Source organism: Trichosurus vulpecula, chromosome 3, assembly GCF_011100635.1.
Source record: "Trichosurus vulpecula isolate mTriVul1 chromosome 3, mTriVul1.pri, whole genome shotgun sequence".
Lineage (NCBI taxonomy): Eukaryota > Metazoa > Chordata > Mammalia > Diprotodontia > Phalangeridae > Trichosurus > Trichosurus vulpecula.
The window spans coordinates 97,318,198-97,345,369 of NC_050575.1; the positions used below are offsets into that span (position 1 = coordinate 97,318,198).

Genomic DNA, 27,172 nt, shown 5'->3' on the forward strand with positions numbered 1-27,172 from the left:
TAAAACTTGTACCCACCTGGGATCATAGATTTAGAGCCAAAGGAGACCTCAGAAGTTATGGAGTCTAATCCCCTCACTGTACAGATGAGGAAACTGAGGCAGAGGTGAAGCGACTTTCCCAGGTCACACAGCTAATAAGTGTCTGAGACAAGATTAAACCCAAGTCTTCCTGACTTGAAGTGTCATGCACTAAACCATGCTGCTGCCATATGCTTTACAAGGCTGCCATGAAACCGGCTAAAAGAATGTATGCAGAGTACTTTGCAACCTTAAAATGCAACCAATTCTAGCTATGACTATTCTCTCCCCCTTCTCTAGCATCATTACCATAGCATTTGCCACATCACGAGAGGGCAGGAGCATCAAGTTTCAGGGAAAAGGAAAAGCCGGCATCGGTTTTGTAAGCCCATATGTTTTAGGATCATAGATTTAGAGCTAAAAGGACCTCAAAGAGCATTTAATCCACACCCTTTCATTTTGTAAACAGGGAACAGAGACCCGGCAAAGTGAAGCCACACAGCGAAGAAACAGCAGAACCAAGATTCAAACCCAAGCCTCTGGTCCTCTTTCCATTGTACCAAGTACCTTCAAAGGTTTAAGTTTTGGGGACTGGTTAGCACTGATTCCTGGTCCAGAGACTGGGAACGCTGGTTTAGGGCCCACGAAGGACTTCATTCTGGGGCTACAACTCCGTACAAGTGGATCATCACAAATCAAAGCTCATTACTCTAGCTTGGCACAGGACAACACATGTGGCACAGGCCAAACACATATTTACAGTTGCCTCCAGGCAGAGCCCTAGCTAGGACGTTGTTTTTGCCTAGGGCGACTCATTTTACCACAAACTCGATGTAGTAAGCAGCAGAAATTGTACCTTCAGGTAAAGTTGAGTGAGGCAGAGGTTTGTGGGAGAGAGAAAGAGGGTTAAGGTATGTTGTTCCATGGAGTACAGAGACCACCAGGGACGCAAAGTATGTGCACTCAAAGGATAGGCATACTAGGACAGGGACGGGCCAGGTAGGAGTTCACTCCAGCTCAGCATCTGATGTCTTATTTTAATTAACCACACTTATTAATTAGCTACTGAGTACTGGTGTTTGTTTCTTCTTTTCTTTGTTGATATTTGGTCATTTTTCAGTCATGTCTGGACTCTTTGACCCCCATTTGGGGTTTTCTTGGTAAAGGTACTGGAGCAGTTTGGCCTATCCTTCTCCCCCTCATTTTACAGATGAGGAACTGAGGCAAACAGTGTGAAGTGATTTGCCCCGGGTCATACAGCTAGTAAGTAACTGAGGCTGGATTTGAACTCAGGTCTTCCTGACTCCAGGAACAGCAGTCTATCCACTCTGCCATCTAGCTGCCCTTCCCTTCTGTTAAGGGACTACAAATGCCAGTGCCCTCCAAATTCAGTGCCCTGGGCCAATACCCTAGTCACCTCACCCTAATTTCCTCTCTGTCTCTACTTCCACATTCTAGTTCACTTTACCCCTACTTCTCCCCTCCATCCATCCATGGCCTATTTCTCTCAGCATCCCAGATCCCTGAAGAGAAAAGGAGTCCTTTTTAACCTTGTGCCCACGGCCCACACCAGTGCCTTTCTGCTCCCAAAATTCCACTGAATCAGACTCCCCCTTTTCTGGGCCCAGTCCTCCAGTCAGCCCTTCCAAGCTGCTTCTGCCATCAGTTTTTGATGACCTTGCTTTCATGAGCAGGCAGTCTTCGTGTGGTAGAAAGAACACTGAATTTGATATCAGAGGCTTTGGGTTCAAATCCCAGTTCTGTAATCTGTACCACTTTGGGCCTTAACCTCTCTGGGACTCAGCTTCATCATCTCTAAGAGCAGAGGACTGAACAAGCTGAACATCGACATCCCGTCTATCTTTACATTTTATGGCCCTGTCAAGCAATCAACAAGTCTTCATTGAACACCTGCTATGTGCCAAGAGGCACATGGGGCACAGAAGGGCAGCTAGGTGAAGTGGTGGACAGCGCACCAGGCCTAGAGGCAGGAAGATCTGAGTTCAAACCCACCTCAAATACTTACTATTTGCCTCAGTTCCTCGTCTGTAAAATGGGGACACTCTAGAGAAAGAAATGGCAAGCCACTTCAGCATCTTTGCCAAGAAAACCTCATGGACAAAGTCCGTCATGTAGAGTCAGACAAGACTGAACAACAGCAACACATGCCAAGAGGCAGCATGGAGACGTGGACAGAGAGCTGGTCTTAGAGCTAAGAAGACTTGAGTTCAAGTCATGCTTCTGACACATGCTACCCGTATGACCCTGAGCAAGTCACCTAACATCTCAGCACCACTGCCATTTGCCAAGAAGGTGCTAATTAACCTATGTCGGTGGAGGGAGTTTTCTTACAAGGGAATCCCTTTCCCACTGAGATCACAGTGGCAGGCACTGTGGACATAAGTCAATCGATAAACATTTATTGAGCATCTATCATGTGTAAGGCACTGGGGACAAAAAAATCAATCAATAAGCATTTATTTAGTACCTATTATGTGCCAGGCACTGGGTACCAGTAAGCATTTATTTAGCACCTACTATGTGCCTGGCACCAGAGATTCAAGTTAATGAGTAAGCATTTATTAAGCACTTACTATGTGAAAGGCACTGAGTACACAAATCATCAATAAGGATTACTAAGCACCTACTATGTGCCAGGCACTGTGTACCGATAAAAATGAAATAGATCCTGCTCTGACATTCTATTCGAGGAATCCAATCAGGCCACTCCTCTGTTCAAAAACTTTCATTCAATCCTGCCTTCGTTTACTCAGTAAGAGGTTAGAGCTGGGGAAAGAGCCCAGAAAGCCTGACCTGAGGTCTACTGAACATGCGTTCTTTAATATTTCACCACCCTTGGCCTCTGTGGTGGAAAGGATGTTTACAGTTTTCTAGAAGAGATTCTGGTAATCATTACTATGTGTATTTTCCCAAGTTTTCCTTCTTGGGAAGCCTTAGCCTAGGAAAAAGTGAGCTTTCTGCTTCCAGGCTATTTCACTAAGAAGGCTGGTTCCATGCGGTCCCAGGCTCCTGGAGCCTTCTTCTGGAGGTATTTCTGAGATAGAGGACTCTACACTTCCCTTTTTTGATGAACCCTGACCTTGCTGATATGGGTATTGCCTCTGCTGGGAAAGATCACACACGTCAAGTGAGATAATATTTGTAAAGTGTTAACACAGTGCCGGGTGTATAGTAGGTGTTCTAGAAGGTGCCTTCATTCCTCCTTTTCTCTCCCTCTTGTCCTTCCAGACCATTTATCCCGTGCGATTGTAGCTCCCAAGGAGAGCTGATTAATGTACTGCTGGCATTTTAGAGGGCAGAGTGGATAGAATGCTGGACCCTGGAGTCGGGAAAACCCGAGTGGATATCCTGCCTCAGGCATTTATTAGCTGTATGACCCTGGGTAAGTCATTTAAACCTCCATCTGCCTCAGTTTCCTTACTGTAAAGTAGGGATAATAATAGCATCTACCTATCACCAAGGATCAAATGAGATAATATTTGTCAAATGCTTAGCACAGGGCCTGGCACATAGTAGATACTGAATAAGGACATGTTCCCTTCCCTTCCTTTTCACTGCCTTTGAGATTGCCTGAAATTTTTGGTTCCTCTGTAATCCTAGCTTAATAGACAGCAAACCCAGTTGAATTAAGATAGTTTCGTGTTTCTCTTTATTCCTTAAATCAGGACAGAATAGCCACAGAGAGGGTGCTCCAGCAAATAGCAGAGTTAATTAGTCAACAGATTCTTACTGAGCACCTACAGGGTCCTACGCTAGGGCTGAGGAGCAGAGAAGGCAGCAAACAGCCCTTGCCTTCAGGGAGCTTACTCCCTGCTTTTTAAAACACATTTTCCTGTCAAGTAAAACTAACAGTACCAGGCCCCAAGACAATCATTAAGGAAAAAGTCTAGACGGGAAGCATTAAACAAACAGCCTAGACAATAAGCATTAAGCAAATAGCCTAGACAACGATAAGCTTTAAGTAAACGTTCTAAACAATGAGTGTGGGAGGAGTTTAGAGGTTGGCCAGGAAAGGCTTCCGGAGAAAAGAATCAAATTTGTTCAAGAGCAACATGAGCTAAACTTGTCCTGCTTGGTCCCAGAAGGCAGAAGACGGAGCAATGAATGGGAGCTGGAGATGCCAAGTTTGGCTCCACATAAAGAACTTCCCATTTTGCTGTTGCTATCTGACTTTTCGTGACCATTTAGAGTTCTCTTGGGAGAGATAATGGAGTGGTTTGCCACTTTCTCCTCCAGCTCATTTTACAGATGAGGAAACTGAGGCAAACAGGGTTAAGTGACTTATCCAAGGTCATCGTTGTTCAGTTGTGTCTGACTGTGACCCCATATGGGGTTTTCTTGACAAAGATACCAGAGTGGTTTCCCATTTCCTTCTCCAGCTCATTTTACAGATGTGGAAACTGAGGCAGACAGTATTAAGTGACTTGCCCAGGGTCACAGAGCTAGTAAGTGTCTGAGGCCAGATTTGAATGCAAAGTTCCCAAGTGATCTGCAAAGGGGAATATCAAGGCAAGGTTGCACGTTCCTAACCCCTAGAGGTCCTTAGGCAGAGGGTTTCCAATATCTGTGGGATCAGAGGACCATACTTGCCGCCTAGATACACTACAGATTAGCTCTTGGGGGTGCCACCTGTGCCTGGACCAGAGAAGACACAGTATTTAGGCAAGGTCAGCTCTACTCTCTAGACTGGTGCACCCATCTTACAGTGTTCATTGTCCAGCGAATGGCGCGTGTGAGAGTGCACAGCCAGGTTCTAGGGATCCAGTATCACCCTGGCTGCTTGGTCTGATGTTCCTTCCCAAGTTTCTCCTTGTTTGTTTCATGTGCCCTGGCTGTCGACCCTGTGGGACAGGCAGGAGGGAGCTCATGTGGCGTGCCTATGTTCCCTATTTGCGTGGCAGTCTGTGGTCCCATGCTATGCTACTACAAACCCCAGGCAGAAGTACATCAAAGAAAGGATCTGAGAGATGGTGACAAGTTCTGGGGATCTGGCTCAGGGCCTCATAACTTAGGCTTTGTGACTAAATTCAATTCTCCATCCCTGGAAGGGGTACCCAGCAGCAGGCATCATAACACGACAAGCACATTAGCTCTGACGTAGTCACAAGGGGGTAACCAGGCTCAGCAGAGCAATTTCAGGGGTTTCAGGCAGGGACTGTCATGACTTAGCAGAAGTGACTCAGCCGAAATGAGAGAGGTACCCCCTCCCTTCTTTCCTGTAGCAGAAGATAAGGGTTCTGGTGCCCATTACCAAGTTCTTACCAATCTTCAGGATCTGAGGATCAGAGGCAGAGCAGGAAGGGCCCTTGGTGGTCGCCTAGTCCAACCCTGTCATTTGACACATGAGACAACTGAGGCCCAGAGAAGAAATGACTTGTCCAAATCCCCCAGGCAGTAAGTGCTGGAGGCCTCAGACTCCAAGTCCAACACACTCCCACTCTGCCATTCAACTCCTCAATTCATCAAGTTCCTTTATTAACAGGCATCCTAAATCCTAACCTTGAAAATTTTCTGAAAAGATACAAGACTTTCCTTTTAGAATAGTTATGCTTGGGTCTCAATAAAGTGCTCCCGAGAATTCATCTTCAAGCAAACTTGGCCTATTTTTTTAAAACCCAATATTCTCATTAGACTATGTGCTCAATGGAGGCAGCAGCTGTTTTCCTTTTTTTGTTGTGTCTTTAATCACAGCATCTATCTTTGAATTTTCCCCCATGAGACTAAAGATATGTTTAGGGCAAGTGCCCCAGAAACATGTATGCATGGAGATCTGCAGAATTAAGCCTATAGCTCACCTTCCATCCCATGGTGCTTTCCCATGGATTGATTTTTCTAGTGTTATATGGTTTCAAGCCATAGAACACTACAGTCTCTGAAGAACTAAAACTAAGGGTGACCCAAAAGGCACTGGGACAGTGTATGTGCTTGGGCAGACTTACAAATAAGGAACGGTGAAAAAGAAGCCATATAAAGGATGCCACACAAACACACACACACAATCAGCGGGTTTTCTGCAGAGAGCAAAGCATAACTGATAGACATTTTATGTGGTAAACATCAGGAGAAAGAGAGAAAGGTTCCCAACATGGTGGGCGGACACCCTCTGGCAGATTGATTGGGAGGAAACTGACAAGTGTTGCAGAGGATGGGAAGGCAAGAAAAAGTCTAAATCTGCATCGTTTGAAGGAATGATCCATCGATGAAGGCATAGATCCATTTGAGTACATCTTCTAAGAAACTGAGGCTCAGGTGAGGAGCCATCACAAAATCAGAACACTCTACACAGGGACTTGTGAAGGAAAAGAAAAGGCAAAAGGCAGGAACGATAGTACTTTGCCTAATTAAAAAGAGATGAAACAAAGAGTTACCAAATGTTTTTGTTTTGGAAAATTTAACCAAGAATTGCCTCTGAGGTCTCTGGAGACCTGCCCAACTTTTCATCCCCAGGGAGGGAAGGTGAGCTATAGGCTGCCACACACAAGTCTCCAATCATCAGCGTTTCTGGGGCCTGGGCCATTAACACACCTTCTGTCCCATTTGGAGAGAAGTCATCTGACAAGCATGGGTTTCACCATCACAGGTGCAGGGCTAACTGAGTTACAACAGGCATAATGTCCTGTATCGTCATGTCAAGCCACAGACTGTGAGGGCTAGGATCTCCACTTCAGAGATCATCTAATTTATGCTCACACATTTTAAAAACAAGAAACAGAAGCCAAAATCAGACTAGAGGTCAGAAGAGTCCCGGGTTCTAGTCCCATCTTTGCTGCTGACTTGTTTGTCGCATGACTTTGGACAAGCCAATTTCCCACCTCTGGTTTTAGTTTCCTCTTCTGCAAAGAGAGACACTTGAAATGGATCACTGCTAAGCTTTCCTCCATCCCTGGCATTCAGCGATTGTAGGTGACGTGAATGGTCCGAGGTCACACAGCTACCCAAAGGCAAAGCTCACACAAGAACTTAAATCCCCTAACCTCCATCCAGTATGTGCAGGGCAAGTACAAGATAGTTGAGGTGGTGTGATGGTCTCCATATGCATTCCCAAGATCTGGGTTTGAATCTTTCCTCTGTCCCTTAATATCAACACCACTTTGGGCAAATCACTTCCTCTCTGTGCAACTCAGTTTCCACAACTGTGAAATAAAAATAACAATTCTTGCATTACCTTCCTCCAAGAGCTATTGTAAGGATTGAATGAGATCATGGATGTAATGGTAAGGATATTTATAAACAAGGCTGTAAAGATTAGAGAAGTATTATTTCAGAATGATAGATTTGTGGTACAATTCTCTCAAGGACAAAGATTTCTGCACAAGCTGAAAGGAGCTATGGTAAAAAAGAAAAAGAGAGAGAGACTGGGTCAAGAATCAGCAGGAGCTATGTTCAAATCTTGCCTTATTTTACTAACCATGTAACCCTGGACGAGTCACTTGACCTCTAAAGACCTCAATTTCTTCATCTGTAAAAGTAGACTTGGCCACCGAGAAGGTCCATTCCAGTTCTAAAGCTATATGATCCTATAATTTTGTGCAACCAATGTAAGGAATTAGGTTCCTTACTTAGTGAACCATCACCAGGTTTCAATTGCCCTTGGCATTGAGGGACAAGTTTCATTGTCTCATTTCAACAACCATTTGCTTGGAGCTTGTTGTATCCAGAGCATCACCCTTATGTGAGGAGAGATATGCACTTTAGTTTCTCCTCTCCCAGAGTCCATAGTCTAGTAAAGAGGTAACTCAGATAATTATAACACACGATACCTCATGGTAAGTGCCTTAGAGAGATGTAAATTACTATGTGAGGCCCTGGAGGAAGATCATTATTGAGGAGATGGAGAGGAGGGGAGGAGAGGAGACAGGATCTGGGAAGGCTTCCATGAAGAAGGAGGCATTTAAATTAGGCTTTTTAAAGGATGAGCAGAATCATTCTTTTAATTTAAAAGACTAACAAGGAACATTGGTATCAGGTGACTGCGCAGAGATACAGAAGAAGGCATACATTTGCAGACTTATTTGTTGCAAGGGAGGATGTAAGTTAGTGGGTAGTGATAGAAATGCAAAAATAATAATAAACAAGCATCAATAAAATATTTTAAAATTCACACAGGGGAACTAAACAAAACAAAAATTCAGAAAAGGACACAATCCAGACAAGTTGGTCACTACCTTATTCAATTTCATTCACATTAAAAAAAAAAACTAAACAAAACCAAAGGTGATAGGTCGGGAGGGAAAGGTAATATATTAAAATGTTTGTTATGTTCATAATAAAAAGAAAATCTATTATCAGAAATAAAGAATGGAAATAAGTTCAGCAAGCAAAGAGGGAGAGAAAGCTATTCTAGAAATAGGGAAGCACGTAAGCCAAGGCACCAATATGGGACAGTATGGGGTTAGTACAGTCATACCTGAGTGCACAGCCTGGTGAAGGAAGAGAGACAGCTACAAAGATGGGGCCACCATTGGAGCTGGCCTTACGTCACGGATCAGAGCTAGAGCAGGAAGGAGCCTCATTCAGACAGCCAGGCCAAGGGACTCAAATTTTTTTTGATAGGTGGTCATTTGAAAGCCGCTGAAGGTGTTTGAGCAAAGCCACAGCAACACCACATCTATGCACCAGGATGAATATATTGTCCAGGAGTTGTGTGAAAGTTGGATTGGGAAAGTGGGGGAAGGACAGGCAGGAAGAGATGGGTAGGAGGCTCCTGCAACAGTCTGTTAACGAGGGCCTGTACCAAGGATATTATGCTACAGCCAGGCTTGAGCCCTGGGTTACAAAATCAAGGACCATGTCTTCCTTATATTTTTACCCTACACTGCCCAGTATAGTATTTTGCACAAGAAATGTGTAATGGTAACATGTTTATGTAGTCCTTTACCCAATCTCTTACAACAGAAACCTTGGGGGCATCACTGATTCTTCCCTAGGATCACAGAGTTGGAACTAGAAGGGATCTTAGAGCCCATCAAATCCCCCCTCCTCTGCCTCACTTGACATTTCTCCTAGGTTCTGTTCCCTTTGCCAATCAGCTTGGTACCAACTTCTAACAAGTAGCTAGAGGGACAGAAAGAAGCAAATTCCAGGTACTGGCAAAAAAAAAAATAGTTCCTGCCCTCAAGGAGCTTACAATCTAACGGGGAAGACAACACATACCCAAAAAAAAAGGAAAGTGAAAATCTGGGTAGGAGGAGGCAGAGAGAGGGAGAGAAGAGACTCAAAGTGGGAGCGTGGTAGAGAAGTCAGTCAGAGAAGTCCCAAAGTAGTGCAGCCAGGTGAGAATTGGGGAGATGTCTGAGCTGAGTTCTCTCCTTAAATGGAGGGTTGGAGTTCATGGCCCTACCCTCCAAAGGGACAGAAGGTAGTGATGAGGTGGAGAACCAAGGCTGCTGAGACATCACAAGATGGTGAGGGGGATCCTCTGGGAATATGAATGGGAATGAAACTCTAGTTCTTTTGGAGTTTACATTTGAATGGATACCTCCATATTCTCTGGGAGAATGAAATATTCTTTGAAATATCTGAAAGCAGGACTTCAAAAAGCAAAGAAAAGGGGTGTGAAAAAGCAGAGGGAAGTCCTTCTGGGTCAGGATGTATGATTGAAGAGGCTCAGGAGCCATTCCCTTCCCCACAAACCTTATCAAGAACATCACGTTCCAGGGGAGGGGAGAAGGGTGGAGGAGGGAAAGGACTCAATCACAGAAATTCCTCAGAGCCAAGCTACCAAAGTACTTGGTACCCTGGAAAAAGTACTGGATCGAAAGACAGTAGCCCTGGTGTTGGCTCAATGTGTATACTGGGCAAGCCATCTGCCCTCTTGAAACTTCAGCTTCCCTGTCTGTTAAATAGGGTGAACGACACTCACATTCCTCCTAAGGGTGTCATGAGGCTAAGCTAAGCAATGAATAGGAAAGTCCTTTATGGACTATTTAGACTTTAGATAAGAGAGGCTCTTGGCGCCACTACTGGGGACCTAGGTTTCATTTTTTGTTTTGGGAGGCAATTGGTGTTAAGTGACTTGCCCAGGGTCACACAGCTGGTAAGTGTCTGAGTCCACATTTGAACTCAGGTCCTCCTGACTTCAGGGACAGTGCTTTATCCACTGAGCCACTGGCCTAGGTTTCAGTGTGATTCATTAATTGGCATTGTTTTCTTTTAACACAAACAGACTCTCAGGGTTGGAAGGGACCCCAGAGACCACCTGATGGCAGACCAAGAATAAAATTTCTAAACACCCCAACCAGCAGTCTTTCATCTTTCCCCCAAAGACCTCTAGTGGAGGCAGCCCACTTTGTTTTGGGATAGTTCTAGTTATTCTGGCTATTTGTCCTCACATCAAGCCTAAATCTGTCTCTGAAGCTTCTAGTTGTGCCCACAAGGACCCAGCAGAATAAGTCTACACTCTCTTCCATGGAACAGTCTCTTAAAAGCTTTAAGACAGCTACCGTGTCATTCCCGCCCCTCCCCTCGCAGCCAGCTCCAAACCGTGCCACTTCCACTCCACCTCCGGACGGAATCACCCCATGCTCTAGAGCTGAGCTTTCTCTCACCTTACCCTGCCCAAAGCCAGGCTTGTACCTCCCTGCTCCAAACCATGTCCCCCCCATCTGCTTTCCAGTTTCCCTTTATGTGTCTTCTGACCTTAGAATATAAGCTCATTGAGGGCAGGGCTGAGGGACGGCTGTATTGCTTGCTTTTGTTTGTGTCCCAAGTGCATTATGCTGGGCTCATAAGAAGTGCTTAATGAATGCTCTGCTGCTCTATGTCCCACTCCCTCCTCTTTAGGTCTTTGCCAAGCTAATCATCCCCAGATCCTTCCCCTGGTTCTCATGTGGCATGAACTCTAGGTTTGCATCATCTTGGTCACTCTGCTACAGCTTATCAATGTCCTTTCTCAAATATGGTGTCCAAAACAGAACACAATTTTCCAGATGTGGTCCGTAAAGGACAGAGGTCAGTTAGGCTTATTGCCATTCTCGTCCAGGCTACTATACCCCTCTTAACGAAGCCTAAGCTGAATTACTCTTGAAGCAAAGCCGTATTGTAGGAAATCCAGTGAACTTAGGCTCCACACAATTTTAGCTTCTTTGGCTAATATAAGATACTGTTTGATGCAGTTCACAGCTAAAGAATGGATAATGGCTAGATAGGGCAGCTAGGTGGGGCAGTCGATAGAGCGATGGGCTTGAAATTAGGAAGACTCATCTTCATGAGTTCAAATCTGGGCTCAGACATTTATTAGCTGTGTGACCCTGGGCAAGTCACTTCACTCTGTTTGCCTCAGTTTCCTCATCTGAAAAATGAGCTGGAGATGGAAATGGCAAACCACTCCAATATCTTTGCCAAGAAAACCTCAAAATGGGGTCACAGAGAGCCAGACACAACTGAAATGACTGAACAACAACAAAGGAATAAATTAGCAATAAACTGCCTTATAACCAGAGCCATAGCTAACAATCTCTACACCGGGCAAGCAGCATAAAATGTGCCTGCAGCAACCATCACAAAATGCACCATCAAGACTGATTCATTTGAGAGTTGGGGCAGTGGTAAGGGACTCCTTTATGGGAACAGACAAGTTCCTAAACATCTGCTGGTGAAACTCCTGAGAAGGAGGAGAAGAAGCAGGACAGGTCAGGGAAAGGCCAGGGAGGAACTTACTTGGGGTTTAGCAGCTGGGACGAGGGCGACTGGGGAAAGAAATGATCAAATAGGATCACATATATCCAGTCTCAGCAAATCTTAAAGCACTACATAAATCTATTAATTATCCGGTAGGTTCTCATTTTAATAACTATTCTAGCTAATTATGTAATAAACTATACTGCTAAAAGGTTGTCAGCTCTCTAAACACCCTTTTAATTTAGTTGCCCTGGGGCAGAGATCTGACTTCCCTGCCCTGGTTATGGCTCTGCTAATAACTCGAAGAACCAACGCCAAATTCCTCCATCGAGAGCCATCCTTTTCTTGCAGAAACTTTTCGAAGTATGCACAACATCCATGTTCAAGTAACGATGTTTGGGTCTGATTAAAGTTTGTCCATGGGTTCATCTTGATGGGAACTTGTAAATTCATTTGGTTTGGAATTTAAGAGCTTTCCAGTAAATGTTTTCAAATCATTTTTTTCCTTTGCCATTCTCAATACATTTCTATAGAATTCAAGAAATATTATGAGCTCCCTCTAGTGGTCAAAAGGTCTTTGGGTTCACATATTCCATAGTGAAACTACCCATTTTTCACTTGCAAGTACCTAAGTTCAAGATTAGTTAAATTTGTTGTTTTTTGATGAAAACAATGAAAGAAAGCAAAATTTCCCCTCCCAGTCAATTCATTTTGCAAACTAATACAGGCCTGACACAAACCAAGACAATTAGCCAGGTAACTCGACCAACAAGAAGCACGTTTAGGTAACTGCTATCAAGTAGGCCCTGTGCTAGGTGCTGCAAAGTACAAAGACAACAACGAGACAGTCTCTGCCCTGAAGGAGACTGGGAGAAAATAACACTTACACAGAAAATGAATGCAAAATCATTTTCTGGGGGAGGATCAGTATAGGCTTCCTGTAGGGAGTAGGTACTGGAGCCAATCTTTGAAGGAAGCTAGGGATCCTATAAAGAGGGATGGCATTCCAGGCATCAGGTATAGAGTGTACAAAGGCACAGAAGTGGGAGGTGAAGAGTTATACTGGGCAGAGGGAAGATTTGTCCCGAGTATCTTGTTTCAAAATTCAGCCCAAGAGCAATATGGCAGCTGGAGGTTCTTTCATCCAAAGGGAGCCCTTTGTGAAACTGACCAATAGAATAAACAACTTCTCTAGATATCTCCACCAGTCTGTTCCAGGGAAAGCATTGTCCCAAATTTGTGAGCAAAGATGTGGTGTCTAAACTTATGGTGTCTTGAGGTTTCCATCAGGACCGTGGCTCCCCTGTGGCTGCCTCTTCTACATCGGGGCCAGCTTCAGTTATCAGTTATGTCATGTATACACTGCTAATGTAAGTTTTCTTTACCATGAAACTCAGGAGGCAGTGATTCCTTAGTGCGCTACCTATCCAAACGCTCCCTCTTGAAATTAATTTGTATATATTTTGTATGTGTTACTTTTATTTGCTTTGTATTTACATAGGCAGCTAGGTGGTGTAGTGGATGGAGCACTGGGCCTCGAGTCAGCAAGATTCTGACTCAGCTACCCCCTAGCTATGTGACCCTGGGTGAGTCACTTCACCTCTGTCTGCCTCAGTTTCCTCAATTGTCAAATGGAGTAATAACAGCATCTATCTCTCAGGGTGGCTGTGATAATAAAACGAGGTAATAATTGTAAAGTGGTTAACATACACTAAGCGCTATATAGATGTTAGCTAATATTGTTTGTATTACTTGTGAGATGCAATGAATAGAGAGCTAGCCTCAAAACCGGGGAGATCTGGGTTCAAGTTCTACCTCTGACATACACGGTGTGTAACCATTGTCGTTGTTCAACCGTATGTGATCCCATGGCATTGTCCATAGGGTTTTCTTGGCAAAGATAATGAAGTGGTTGGCCATCTTACAGATGAGAAACTGAGGCAAATAGGGGTTAAGTGACTTGCCCAGGGTGACACAACTAGTAAGTGCGTAAGGCCAGATTTGAACTAAAGCTTACGTAAAGTTTAGCTAAAACCCCATGGGCTATATAAGCTTTAACTTGATTGTTCTTCATCTGGCTGATTTACAAGGAGTGAAAAAATGGATGCATAAGAAATATTTGCTATTATTCATTCCACTTCAAGGCTCTGAGAGGTATGAAAACAGTCCCCAGACCTTTCCTGGGACACCAGTTATGCCTAGCCAGCAAGACCTGCTCCTGTCTGGATGAAACAAGGATCCAACCTGTTCTCTAGGCTAGGAATACTGAGTCCTAATCATCTGCAGGTACTGAAAAGTCAGAGCAAACATCAGATCCAGAGGAAACTCAGAATGAAGACTTCTGAATGGAAGACAGAACCTTCCCTTCCCTCTCCACGGGGAGGGCCTTCATGGCTCTGTCATTCTATGTTAGAGTAAAAGACCCTCCATGTAATGCAGCAACATTAACTCCTGGAAGCTGAGTGACAAGAGACAGAAAAGCATGCCCTGGAGCAAACGAAGGAATGCGTTTTCAAGTCCCTTGTCTATAATGTGACTCTGGGCCCCTTTTAGACAGAGATGCTAGCCTGCTGAAGCCCTTGTACCCTTTTGTCAGAGGAACTTTTCTCAACTTCTTACAGATGTTCCCCTCCTCCTCTCGATAGAGTGAATTACAAGCATGGAACTATCATCAACACCTTCCTTCACAATTGCAACTCATGCGGCACATATCTGGGGGACACATCTGGACCATGTTGATAGCAGGTTCAGTCTGAGGTATTTCAGTTGCCTTCCGAGTCATTGTAGACATGGAATCACAGAAAACCATGACACTGGAAAGGACCTTGGAGTATGACATGTGGATTGCCCAACTGGTAAGTGGCCAAAGGGTATGAACATATGATATCTAGAGGAAGAAATCCAAGTTATTGATGGACATGTAAAAATGCTCCAAATCACGAATAATGAGAGGAAGGCAAATTAAAGCAACTCTGAGGTTCTACCTCACACCCATCACAAATGTCAAAACGGGAAAATGACAAATGCTGGAGACACCGCAGAGAAATAGGCACAATTAGGCCAGCCATTCTGGAGAGCAATTTGGACCTATACCCGGGAGTCACTCAACTGCACATTGCCTTTGACCCACTGGTGTCACTGCTAGCCCTACACCCTAGAGAGATCAAATAAAGAGGAAAGTGACCCATATGTACAAAAATGTTTGTAGCAGCTCTTTTTGTGGTAACAAAAAACTGGAGATGAAGGAGGTCCTCATCTATTGGTCACCCTTCTAACTCATGTGGATAACATCACTTCCATGTCTTTATAGAATTGCTATAGCAGGGGTGGGGAGTGGGAATCATCATTCAGGGACCAATACTGGGATAGTCCTCTATGCAGTTGGAGAGGCTGAGCCTCAGGGGACCAGCATCTAGACCAACACAGGTTCATTCATACTCAAACCTTTCCATCTGGATTGGAACAAGAAACAGCTGCCACCATGATTAGAACAAGAAGACATTAGAAACTGGTGCACATCACATTCTACCAGTGGAGGTGTCTGTGACATGCCCCATGGATATGTATGACAAACACAGAAAAATGAGTGCAAATCGTTATTTTGTATGTAGATAGATGCAGTTTTATAGATAGGATTTTATACGCATTTGTAATTAGGAAGAATATATGCAATTAGCTCCCTTTCATTGATAATAGAGAAATAGTGTGATATCCTGCAGATAGGGCCAACTTTGGAGTCAAGAAGATCCGGGTTCCAGACCTGTCTCTGACATCTACTAGCTATGTGACCAAAGGCAAAGCCTCTCGGTGTGCTCTCCAAGACTTTACATTTCAAACAAGTAACAGATCTTCATTAGTAAAGGGAGTTTCACAGCAATGAAATCAGTTTGGGATTTTAAAAAGACAAATACATAATCCTAAGGGTTTTTTTTTTTTTGCAAATTTGAATCATGGCTTGCTTTATATAGTGGCTATGCCTTCAAATTTCTGAATTTGCTAATATCTAATAATGTAAGATGTCCTCTCTACTTCTGTCTTTTAGAAAAATAACCAGGATGAGGTGATGAAAGCTCTATCCTCGGGCATCAAAATTTAGAAAACATAAAAATTTTAAATTATGATTTTGAAGATTGAACAGTTGTAAATCTGTTACATTTGTATTTTGATAGCACCGTCACTCCTTTCATTGTATAAAATCTAGTTAGAAAAACTAATTAGGTAAATCAGAAAGCTACCTAGTACACTTCCTCCCTCTGACCACCCCATGCCAGATAAATTCTTTCACTGCCCTGTTTAACTTACTTCTCCTCAAATGGTAGCCTCCCAAGCAATAGCCCCCCTTTCATGGGGGTCAGTGTCTCAAGACTTCTGTTCTGTTCCCAAAGGGTGGTATTTTCATTCCTTTCCCTCCATGAGGAGGTAACCTGCATAACAACCACCACCGCAGTTGAACTGAAGGTACGTTTAGTGCTACTTGTCACATGCACCAGAACTACTAGTTATGGCTCTGCTCTCTAACTATTCAAATCCTATCCATTGTTCAAGGCCCAGCTAAATATCCCCTTTCCCACGAGACCTTCTGGGACTGCTAAGGCCAACGTCAACTTCACTCCTCCTATTGCACCTGAAGTCTGTATTCCACAATTTAATGTTAAAGTATATACTGTGCTTTATTTTTCATTTGCTTAGTGTATCTTAGCCTTATTCTCCTCACAAAATTATCAAGTTCCTGAGAACAGAGCCCTTCTTGTCACAGGACTGTAGATTTAGAACTAGAAAACCTGAAAGAGGCCAAAGATATCACGGAATCCAACCCCTTCATTTTATACACAAGGAAACTGAAGAACAAAATGATTAAGAGACTTGTGATTCAATCCATCCCACTTTGTGATGGCTTTGATTGTCAAATTCTCCTTCACATCTAGCCTAAATTTTCCTCTTGGCAACTTCCACTCCTATGGTTCCTAATTTACTTGCAGGACAAGTAAAATCCCTCTTCATAAGGCATCTCTTCAGATACTTGGGTAAGGAAGGCCATCCCAAGGAGCATCCTCAGAGTTTCCCTTCCTGGTTCCAGCTGACCAAACATGCTGGCTCAGCATGTGGACATACTGGAGGTGATGAGCTCCCTGGATACTTCCGGCCAGCTTGCGTCTCAGTGCTGAAAGATGTGGGCACTTTGAAACAAAAAGGAGATTCCCGTCCTTGGCTACAGAACTAGATAAGGTGATGGACAACTCAGTGGACCTTTAAGAAGAGACAGTTACCAACCTAGTCTCTCGCTTCAATTCTCCCATGTGGCAAGTAGTGTACTCTGTCTGTAGACTAGCCATGAAGGTCATGAAGGTGGTAGGCTCTGCTTCTTCTCTCTACCCTACCACTCGTCTGTCACAGGACAAGGAATCAACTAGGTAAGCTTGTGCCTGAGTCTTTGGCTCCCTTTTCCACCCTGCACACCATTTCCTGAGTATGTAATCAAACATTATTCTTAAGGTAGATATGCGAGGTTAAGTTCACTCTTGTGGTTTCAAGAGGTCCAGAGGTCCTGGGTCCCATTGGGTTGGCCTGGTGACAGGAGTCCCGGGGGACCATTCCAGCACTCTTGGAGAAGACAACCACCAAGAAGATGATTTGCTTAAGGCTGGCCCATACATATATATACACACACATATATATACATATATACATACACACACGTATAATATGGAAACATATATGCATGTGTGTTTTATATATAATATGGAAATATGTGCACACACATATATACATATATACATACATATGTGTGTGTATATATGTGTATATATACACACACACACTCACACACACACACACACACACATACACAGGAACATGTGAACAATGCAGAGATGAGACGAAATGTAAAGGGCCTAATCAACAATTCCACAAACTGCCTTATGTTCTGACAATAAAAACAAGAGGTCACATTTATATAGCGCTTACTACGTGCCAGGCACTGTGCTAAGCACTCTGTGATTATTATTATTATCTCATTTGAGCCTCACAGCAACCTTGGGAGGGAGGGAAGTACTGGGTTTTTTTTGCTATTTTACAAATAAGGAAACTGAGGCAGACAGTGATTAAGTGGCTTGCCCAGGTTCACGCATTTGATAAATGTCTGAGGCTGGTTATGAATGCAGGTCTTCCTGACTCCAGGCCTGGCAGTCTGTCTACTATGCCTCCTGAGAGAGAATAATAGCGATTATCAATTAAGTGACTGAATAGTGTTTTAAATCATTCTGTCAATGCTTGTTGTGAGTCTTTCACATCTGTTAACATGACTTTTGTGGATAGGAAATAAACATCCCATAGCAGATTTACATTGTATATTGATTATCTTTCTACTCTTCTTTTGGGGACACCCAGACATTAGCCCACACCTAATAAATTGTCCCCAAGGTGCTAGGCTGAGAATGGGGAGGAGAGGGAGTTAAAAAGCTGAAGAATATAAAAAAAAAGCCTCACCCCATTTTTCATTAGAACCTAGACTGTCCCAGTACTAAGCATGATAAGGATCACACATCTGGGTCTGGAACAGAAAGACCCCTTAATGAGGAAGGAAACAGGTTCAACCTTGGGTCCAGCAGCATTTCTACCATTATATTTGGAAACAGCAGATCATGTTCCCCCTAAGTCTTCTCTTCTCCAGGGTGAACACTGTGTTCCTTGCTCTAACATTCACCAGAATCCTAGAGGAGTCAGAAACCACTGGGCTGACAGTCACAGCCCCTCTCTAGCCCCAGTACCCAAGACACAAACAGGACTCACGAAAACAGCCCCAGGGTAACTAACACAGTGGCAATGACTGCACCAAGGGTTGGTTTGGTTTTTTGGTTTGTTTTTTTTTTTTTGGCCCGTATTATTTTGGCAGTTAGGGAGTAGGTTGTTGCAGGGTTTTTGTTTTGTTCTGAGTTTGTGGCGGAAAGCTTCTTTCCAAATGTATAACCCTTTCCAGAGTGCATCAGACCCAGGGCAACTCTCAGATTCAAAGCCTAAACTGAGCTCAGAGCTAAACACCAGGGGAAGGGAGAATTAACTCTCCATCTTGGGGATATAACTCATTTTGTACTTTAAAAGACCTAATTTCCTTTGAGGCAATCAGAAATATGATGCTAGAGAATTACATAGAGATCCCCAAACCCGAGCACCTATCTCTGTCATAACCCAACCAGAGATGCTCATTAGCAGGCAAATTCAGTTTCCCCAGCCTGCATAACCAACTTTAAAGAGAGGAGGGTTTTTTTTTTTCCTAACTAGAGAGGGTGCCAAGGACCTGCAAGGAGGAAGGAAGATCAAAGTGAGGACTGATTGATTTTGATTATGTGCCTCAATGCCAAAAGATTTCTGGTCTGACCTGTTTGCAAAACCCAGAAATGCCACTTTTCTACTAATGTATTACCCTGCTATGCATTTTATAAGATAATTCAGACCCCAAAAGAAGATCTGTTTAGTTGGAGACTTAAGTTTTCTCAGTCAGACTTGGAAGAGAAATATATGTTTGGCCTTTGTGGAAAGAGTATTGGCTCTGAAGAGAACCCAGGCTCAAATCTCACCTCTGATGTTTACTACCTGGGTGACCATGGTTGGGCAAATAACTCCAACTGTCTGGGCCTCAGTTTCTTCAACTGTAAAATCAGGGGGTTGGACTAGATGGCCTCTGAGATCCCTTCCAGTTCCTGACCACTGACTGGCCTGGAGAACAAGCTTTCCTGGCAAGAGCCACACAGATAACAAGTGAAGATAGCATGGTGCTTATATACAGCTAGTTACCTGAACTATCTGGTCTACACCAGCAAAAGTGAGAAGCAAATTATTTGATAACTTTAACAATAGACCCTGATTAAGTACCTACTATGCATGCAAGGCACTGGAAAAAGACACGTGCTCTATGCAAGATTGTAGATAAAGATCAATCATGGGATTGTGCATTTAGAGCTAGGAAGGGCTTAAACGAGAGGTCATCTAGCCTAACCTCTTCACTTTACAGGTGAGGAAACTGAGGCCCAGAGAGATGAAGTAATCTGCCCACCATCACAGTGGCAGAACTGGGTCTTGAACCCAAGCCCACCAATTGCAAATTCCAAATCTAAAGCCCTTCTGCAGCCACTCCTGTTCTCCAGGAGATTTACAATTTAATGGGAAGGGGGAGGAGAGAAAGAGTCAGGTCAAGTACACGAATAACTGAGATCAAAGCAAAGGAGAGTCCAGAAGAGTTCTGGGAAATATCTAAAGAAGAAAAGATTACTTTCACCCAGCAGAAAGGGAAGGCTTCATGGATAAGGAACCTGAGTTGGACCTTGAAGAAAAACCATTCGATTTTTCATAGAGTGGAGTGGATTCCCCTCAAATCTACCTCTTACCATAAGTTGGCTGGCTTAGGAACACAATGCTCCATGGAGGGGTGTCCAGAGCAACTGCTACTCTCTCCCACCATCCTCCCCCCACCAAAAGAAAACTAAGCCCTCACCCACCCCCAGTCACTGTCCTCCTCTATCCACACTTTCTCTAACATTTTCCCCTCCCCAATATCTGAAAATGTACCAGCTGCTCTCTCAGCTTTCCAGCTGTATATAGAACAGACTCTGTGCCTAGTTTTCCCATTCCAGAATGGTTACACGACTTTCTCCTCTTTCTAAAGGGCCTTCTGAACCTTCTTTAGGTACTCTTCTGGACTTTCCAAGTTTCTCAGAGAGAAAGTCTTCACAAACTGAACGATTGGGGTTAATTGACTTTATCAGGAAACCTCGAATCAGGCAGGCTTTGAGACTGCCAGGGTAAATGGTAGGAATAGACCTGAGTTGCACTAGGTCTTGAGGCCAAGGCAATCTTCCTGCCTCCTCGCCCTGCCTTCCTCCCCTCCCCCTCCTCACCCCTACAGACACACACTTAGTCCTGCTCTCAGCAGGCATCACCACATGGGGCCTGCCCCAGCTCCGCTTCGATAAGAGAATGGGATTAGGCCCTCCGGAAACAGCCATCCAATAAGACTTTAACCTTTCACATACCTGGGGGGCAGAGACACTCAGGTAAGACTTCTCGGGTTTTCCGGTGCTTGGCTAGTCCTTCCAACTTCTGAATCAAGACGAAACAGAAAAGACAAAAGAAAAAAAAATGAGTGAGTTCTTCAGGGAAGAGAAAACAGCAAACAAGCTGACTTAGCCAAAGGTTTAGGGGTTGCTTTTAAGAGAATGTTTAAAGGTTTATTAAATTCCATGGGAAAATCTGGAGTTGGGCACAGGAACAACAAATCATTACTAGTCAGTCACCGAATAGGACTCGACATGTTTCCACTTCATTTCAACATTCTCACATACCGCACCATAGCTAAAAATAATACTGTAGATCAGGAAAGACGAACATGGGTCTGGCCCAGGCTGGCCAGAGCCACCTAACAAGGAAGGGCTTGTGATATGAAGCCACAGTGAACAAGAAAGGAAGGAGAGGGGCAGGTCACAGACTCAGAGAGATTCTTGCTTTGGCAAATCACTGAGCTTGCTCTTGGGCAAGTTCACTTGGCCTCTCTGGGCTCTAGTTTCTTGATCTGTAAAATGGGGATAACTATGCCTACACTACCTACCCACAGGGTTATTTGTGACTAAAATGCTGGAGGAGTCTGAGTGGTACAATGCTCAAATTCCAGCTTCTTAACTGTGACCTTGGGCTCAACCTCCCCAGGCCTTGGTTTCCTCATCTGGCAAATAAAGGAGTTGGACTAGATGGCCTCTGAGGTCCCTTATAAAGCTCGGATCTTATAAGTGCTATAGAAATATTACTTACGTCTGTATCTTTGCGCGCACACACACACACACACACACACACGCTTCAATGAACCTATAATATTCATTGATGAGAGTATTCACAGAGTTGTCACTAGAGATTCTGGAATCTGTGGAAAATTCATGTGTGGGGAGCATGGCAGAGGCAGTTGTGATCACTCCTGTACTGCCACTTCTCAGGCAGGCTAGAGATGGAGATCATTGGAGGTGAGAGCAGGGTGTCTGTAGTGGGACAGGACCAGGTTGGTTTAAAGGAGAAAAATAGCTTCTGCGTGGTAATGTTGGCAGAGGGAAGACAACACCAGGGAACAAGAAATAAACCCCTATTTCCTCCTGGCCCTATTTGTCAGGGCGTGTGAGGGAAGGAGAAGCCAACCTTGGAGAAAGTGTCAAGATATTTATTATCTTCAGGAAGAAGCGAGGCTTTTAGTGAGCCCTGTAAGATGAAGAAATGTGAGAGGAAGAGATCTAAGGTCATAAAATCATAAATCTGGGAGACTTTGGATATTAGGGGGAGATGGACTTCATTTGACAGAAGAAACTGAGGCCATGAAAATGACTGTTCTCAAGATTACGCAGGCAGCAAGTGACAGAGCCAGGATTTGAACCTTAAATCCAGACATCTTTCCACTATGCCACAGCAGAGGAGGTTTGTCAGAGGAGATGGTGGAGAGAAGAGGCACAGGATAGTGACTGCGGGAGAGAGCAGGGACCGAGTTTATTATTGGTGTGAGAAGGAAAGATGGCAGGGGTCCAGGAGGCTGGTGACTGCCTTTGACACTGACCTATCCCAGTTAATTCCCTAAGCTAGCCAACTTATGGTAAGAGGTAGAGATGGGGGGGGGGAGGGGAGTCCACCCTACTCCATGAAAAGTTAGCAGTGGAGGGAGAAGGGCCTGATGGCCACAAGGCCAAGGAGGGAGGGAATAGGTAGCAACCTCAGGGTCTGACAAGAGAGTGTATCTCCTTGTGCTGGGAAAGAAATATCACCATCATTATTATTAATATAATATGTTCATAATATACTAGCAATAATAATAATGCAATTTATCTAACGCTTTTAGGTTTGCAAAGCACTTTACAAATGTTATCTCATTTTATATCCACAATGACCTCAAGAGGTAGGTGCTATTATCATCCCTGTTTTACTGAAGCAGAAAAAGTGATTTACCCTCAGTTGACAGTAAGTATCTGCAGCAGGATTTGAACTCAGGTCTTCCTGATTGCAGGTCCAGCATCCTATTCACTATGCCACCTATGCGCTCTATTCATTACACCACCTTACCCCTTGGGAAATCCGCATCCAAGGCACAGAGCCAGCACAGCCACACTAGTTACTTCTTGGGGTAATTCCTGTCTGGAGCAACCTGTCCAAGCTCTCATACCCTACGCAGGTCCCCTATAAATCTTCCACAGTGGATCTACCCAATGTGTTGGGGCACTAAGAATGTATATATGTATCCATATGTATATCTGCATATTCACACACAAATTGCATTCATCATAATCAGAAAGCATCCGCTGAACCATTACCCAGAACTTAATAGGACCCTGGTACAAAAGAAATCTAGCCAGAAAGAATCTTAGAGCCATGGAATCTCAGAGCTGGAAGAGGACTCAGATAACCACTAATCCAACCCATTCAGGGATTCCTTCCCCATCAGTGGAACCCCACTGCTTACCAAATACAATAGAAACTCCTTAACCCAGTCCCCATGACCCCGCCCCCCAACAATTAGTCTCCCAACTTCCTTTCAAACTTTATCACACACTACTTCGAACACTACATTTCAGCCAAACCAGACTCTTGGCCACTGGCCATCATCAGACTCCTCCTATCTCTTCCAACCTCTGGGCCTTTGCCCAGGCCACCCTCCCAAGTTGGAAATGATGTCTCACATGGCTTATCTGTTGAAGTTCTTTTCTTTCAATTTTCTCATAATGCCTTCTTCATAGAGGAGGCTCTCAGAGATTTCTGGAATTTCTTACCACAGTTTGGACCTCTCCTATATGCTTATCAAAGTTTACATGACAGTTATGCCTATATTTATCTCATATCTGCCACACATACCCCAAAAGGCTAGATCAACAGGACAAATCTAATAGGATGAAATTTAATAGAGATAATGTAACATCCACACTTGGGTTTGGGGCAGCTGGAGTCAGGAAGACTCTCAAATCTGGCCTCAGACACTTACTAGCTGTATGATCCTAGGCAAGTCACTTAAGCCTGTTTGCCTCAGTTTCCTCATATGTAAAATGAGCTGGAGATGGAAATGGCAAACCATTCCAATATCTCTGCCAAGAAAACCCCATATGGGGTTATGAAGAGTTGGATACAACTGAAATGACCGAACACACTTGGGGTTAATAAAAACCCTTTGCATGTAATGATGGAAGAGAACACAATTCAGGGAGAAAAAAGAGTCAGGCATTTTAAGTGGGCTCAATATGTGTCAACAGTGTGACAAGGCAGCTGACAAAGATATTGTACAACTTAGGCTTCAGTAGTGACAGCAAGCCTGGTGTTGAGAACAGGAGAGGTATGAGTTCTTCTGTCCCCTGCAGTGATCAGAGCACATCGGGAGGAGCATCCTCTCCCGTTCTGGTCACGCCAATTTAGGAAGGGTATAGACAAGCCAGGGTGCATCCAGAGAGGGGTGACCAAGAGGAGAAGGGTCCTAGGTACCCTGTCATCAGAGGATTCTTTGAAGGAAGTGGGGATGTTTAGCCTAGGAAAGATAAGCCTTAGAGGGAACATGAGAACTGTCTTCAAGCATTTGTTTTGTTTGTCTCCAGAAGGCAAAATTGGGACCACTGGTTAGGAGCTGCAGAGAGGCTAGCCTTGGCTGGATAGAAGAAAGAGCTTCCTAACAAATCCAAATTGGAGAGAGCTGCTTTGGGAGACATTGGAATCTTATCACTAAAGGTCTTCTAACAAAGGCTGGATGAATCCTTATCGGGTCAGGTTGGACTCCCCGTCCCTTCTTACTCTGGGGTTGCGATGATTCCATGAGTTTGGGCTTCCTGAAATCAGGGGCCATAACTTATTTCATTGTCTTACGTACAGAACCTAGAACAGTGCATTGTACACGATGCCCACTTAATAAATGTTTGCATAAAAAGAACCAACGAAATCGATCGAATTCTAGCCTCCTAGATAGGTCAAGTAAAATGAGATAACTGACCTGGCAAATCTCTAGGCACTATATAAATGTTAGCTATGACTACTATTACTGTTATCGCACCTCCCCAATCAAAGTCTCTGTGTCATTTTATTATCTTGTCTCCTCTGCTCCAACCCCCCACTACAACACCTAGAGCTCTTTCCTGGAACACAGCAAGTGCACAGCCAATGGCTGTCATGTGTCTGAGTAGGTAGGATTTATCTACACTTCAAGGCTTAGCTACAGTTCCAGGAAGCCTCACTTGGCTCGCGATGACCTGGCCCTCCTCCGAAGCATCCAATATCTCTCATTAGACACTGAGCATACATGTCTTGGAATGTTTAATTGGGAGAGTTTTGTCTCCCAAACCAGACTCCCATGGTGGCAGGGACTCTTTTTAAAAAATGTATGGTGTTCCATATGAATACTACCCCCCTTCCCCATCTCAGCCGCCCTCTCCCTCCCCTTCACCTGTCCACCTCATCCACAGACTCAGTACCTTTCTTAAACACATTGGATGGAAATATGTTTTGCATGACTTCATATGTATAATGGTGGGGAGAGGGGAGTGGGGATTTGTAACTGAAAATAAAAATAAGGACGAGGCACAGGCCCTTCGTTAGGTGGGGAGCGGGAGGGAGGGAAGTCAAGCTAGACTTCCTGGGGGAGTTAGTATTAGAGCTGGGCCCTAAGGTACAGGATTTCGATAATGTGGCTATTCTCTTTACCCATCCCAGATTCCCTGCAATTTAGAAGGCAAGTAAGCTTCATCAGTCTCTGGGGCTCCAAACAAACTCACTGGCCTGTAACTATGTTCTGGGCATAAGCTCTTAGCACTCAGCAGAGCTAGGCCTCAGACCCACCGAGGAGTCAGCAATATGACATTATTAAGCACCTTCTACGTGTCAGGCACTGTGCTGAGAGCCGAGGATAGACAAAAAGGCAAAAACCAGTCCTCCCTTCTCTCAATGAGCACAAGCCTCAGAACGCAGGCCCATTCAGAGCCCTTCATGATCTAGCCCCTCCTGCCTTTCCAGTCTTCTTACACCTCACTCCCTAACACAAACTCTTAGATCCAGGGACACTGGCCTCTCCTGGCTATTCCTCAAACAAGATACTCCATCTCTCGGCTCCGGGCATTTTCTCTGGCTGTGCCCCATGCTTGGAACACTCTCCCTTCTTTGGCTTCCTTTGAGTCCCAGTGAAAATCCCACTTTCTACAGGATGCCTGCCCTAACCTCTCTCAATTCCAGCGCTTTACCTCTGTAAATGATTTCCTATTTATCCTTGTATATAGCTTGCTTAGTATATATTTGTTTGCATGTTTTAGACTGTGAGCTCCTTGAGGGACTATCTTTTCTCTCTTTTTGTATCCGCAATACTTAACACAGTGCCGGGCACATGGTAGGCACTGTTGGTACAGTGGATAAAGTATCAGGCCTGGAGTCAGAAAGACCTGAATTCAAATCCAGCCTTAGACACTACCTGTGCTACCCTGGGGAAGTCACTTAACCCTGTTTGCCTCAGTTTCCTCATCTATAAAATGAGCTAGAGAAGGAAATGGCAAACCACTTCCAGTAACTTTGCCAAGAAAACCCCAAAAGGGGTCATCAAGGGTCAGACATGATTACAATGACTGAACAACAGCCACAAAAACTGATTGATTGACTCACACCTGGTCAGCCATTGGTCTCACCTTGGCCTCAGTCCTACCCTGAATAGAAGCAGACCTTCCTCTCCCACACTCCCTCCTCCACAATCTACATCTCAAACCAGCTACCAGAGGCTTCTAAGTGGATTCTTGGGTAGATCCCAGAGAAATCTTTCATTCATACCAACCCACAACTTCCACTCTACACATTTACTGGAGATGCTGAAGAGACGCATCACTCACATTAAAACAGATTTTATGTCTTTTAAGGTGTAATAATCACCTAGCCTTACCGTTTGAGGTTACACAATTCCTTTTGGAAGGAAGTACTCCACACTACAAGGTCTGAGCGAGCAATTTCTTATTTAACCAAAGAATTTGCTGCAAAAGAAATGAATGGTCCCTAGCCATCACTCTCACATCAGGGCTACCCTGCTAGGAAACAGCTTTACCATGGCTGATATGGAACACAAACTCCCTGACTTACCTCTCAGTTCAAAAAGAAAATATTTTGTTGCTACAGTCGTTAACAGAGGTACCATCAGCCAATTCAATGTGAGTTTTGTTTCTATTCCTCCTCTGCTTAATTTAGATACTTACTAGCAAAACTTAGAATACATATTTAAATCAAAAACTCCATCCCACAATCTGTCTGGCTAAATTTTTGGAAACATGATTGAAAAAGCTCCCTCTGATCAATGATGAAGCATCTCCTGACAGAGAGCTGATAGATTCATCTGCAGAATGAAACACCTGTTTGGGGTCATCGCCACTTTGGGAATTTGTTTTGCCTGATTATACTTATTGGTTACCATGGGTCTGTCTTTCTTTGGGAGGGGGTGAGGTAGGGGGAGAAAAAATGCTTGGTAATTGGAAAAAAATAAAAGAAATGCTTCCTC

At 44.1% G+C, this 27,172-nt stretch overlaps 1 protein-coding gene across 1 annotated transcript in view; it reads right to left on the reverse strand.

Moving 5' to 3' along the window:
* COL23A1 (collagen type XXIII alpha 1 chain) overlaps nucleotides 1–27,172 on the reverse strand; it is a 467,765-nt gene that overhangs the window by 425,120 nt on the left and 15,473 nt on the right. The window contains exon 2 of the mRNA XM_036751498.1: nucleotides 20,685–20,751. Within this exon, the coding sequence (XP_036607393.1) occupies nucleotides 20,685–20,751 (67 nt within the window). The remainder of the gene's footprint in view (nucleotides 1–20,684; nucleotides 20,752–27,172) is intronic.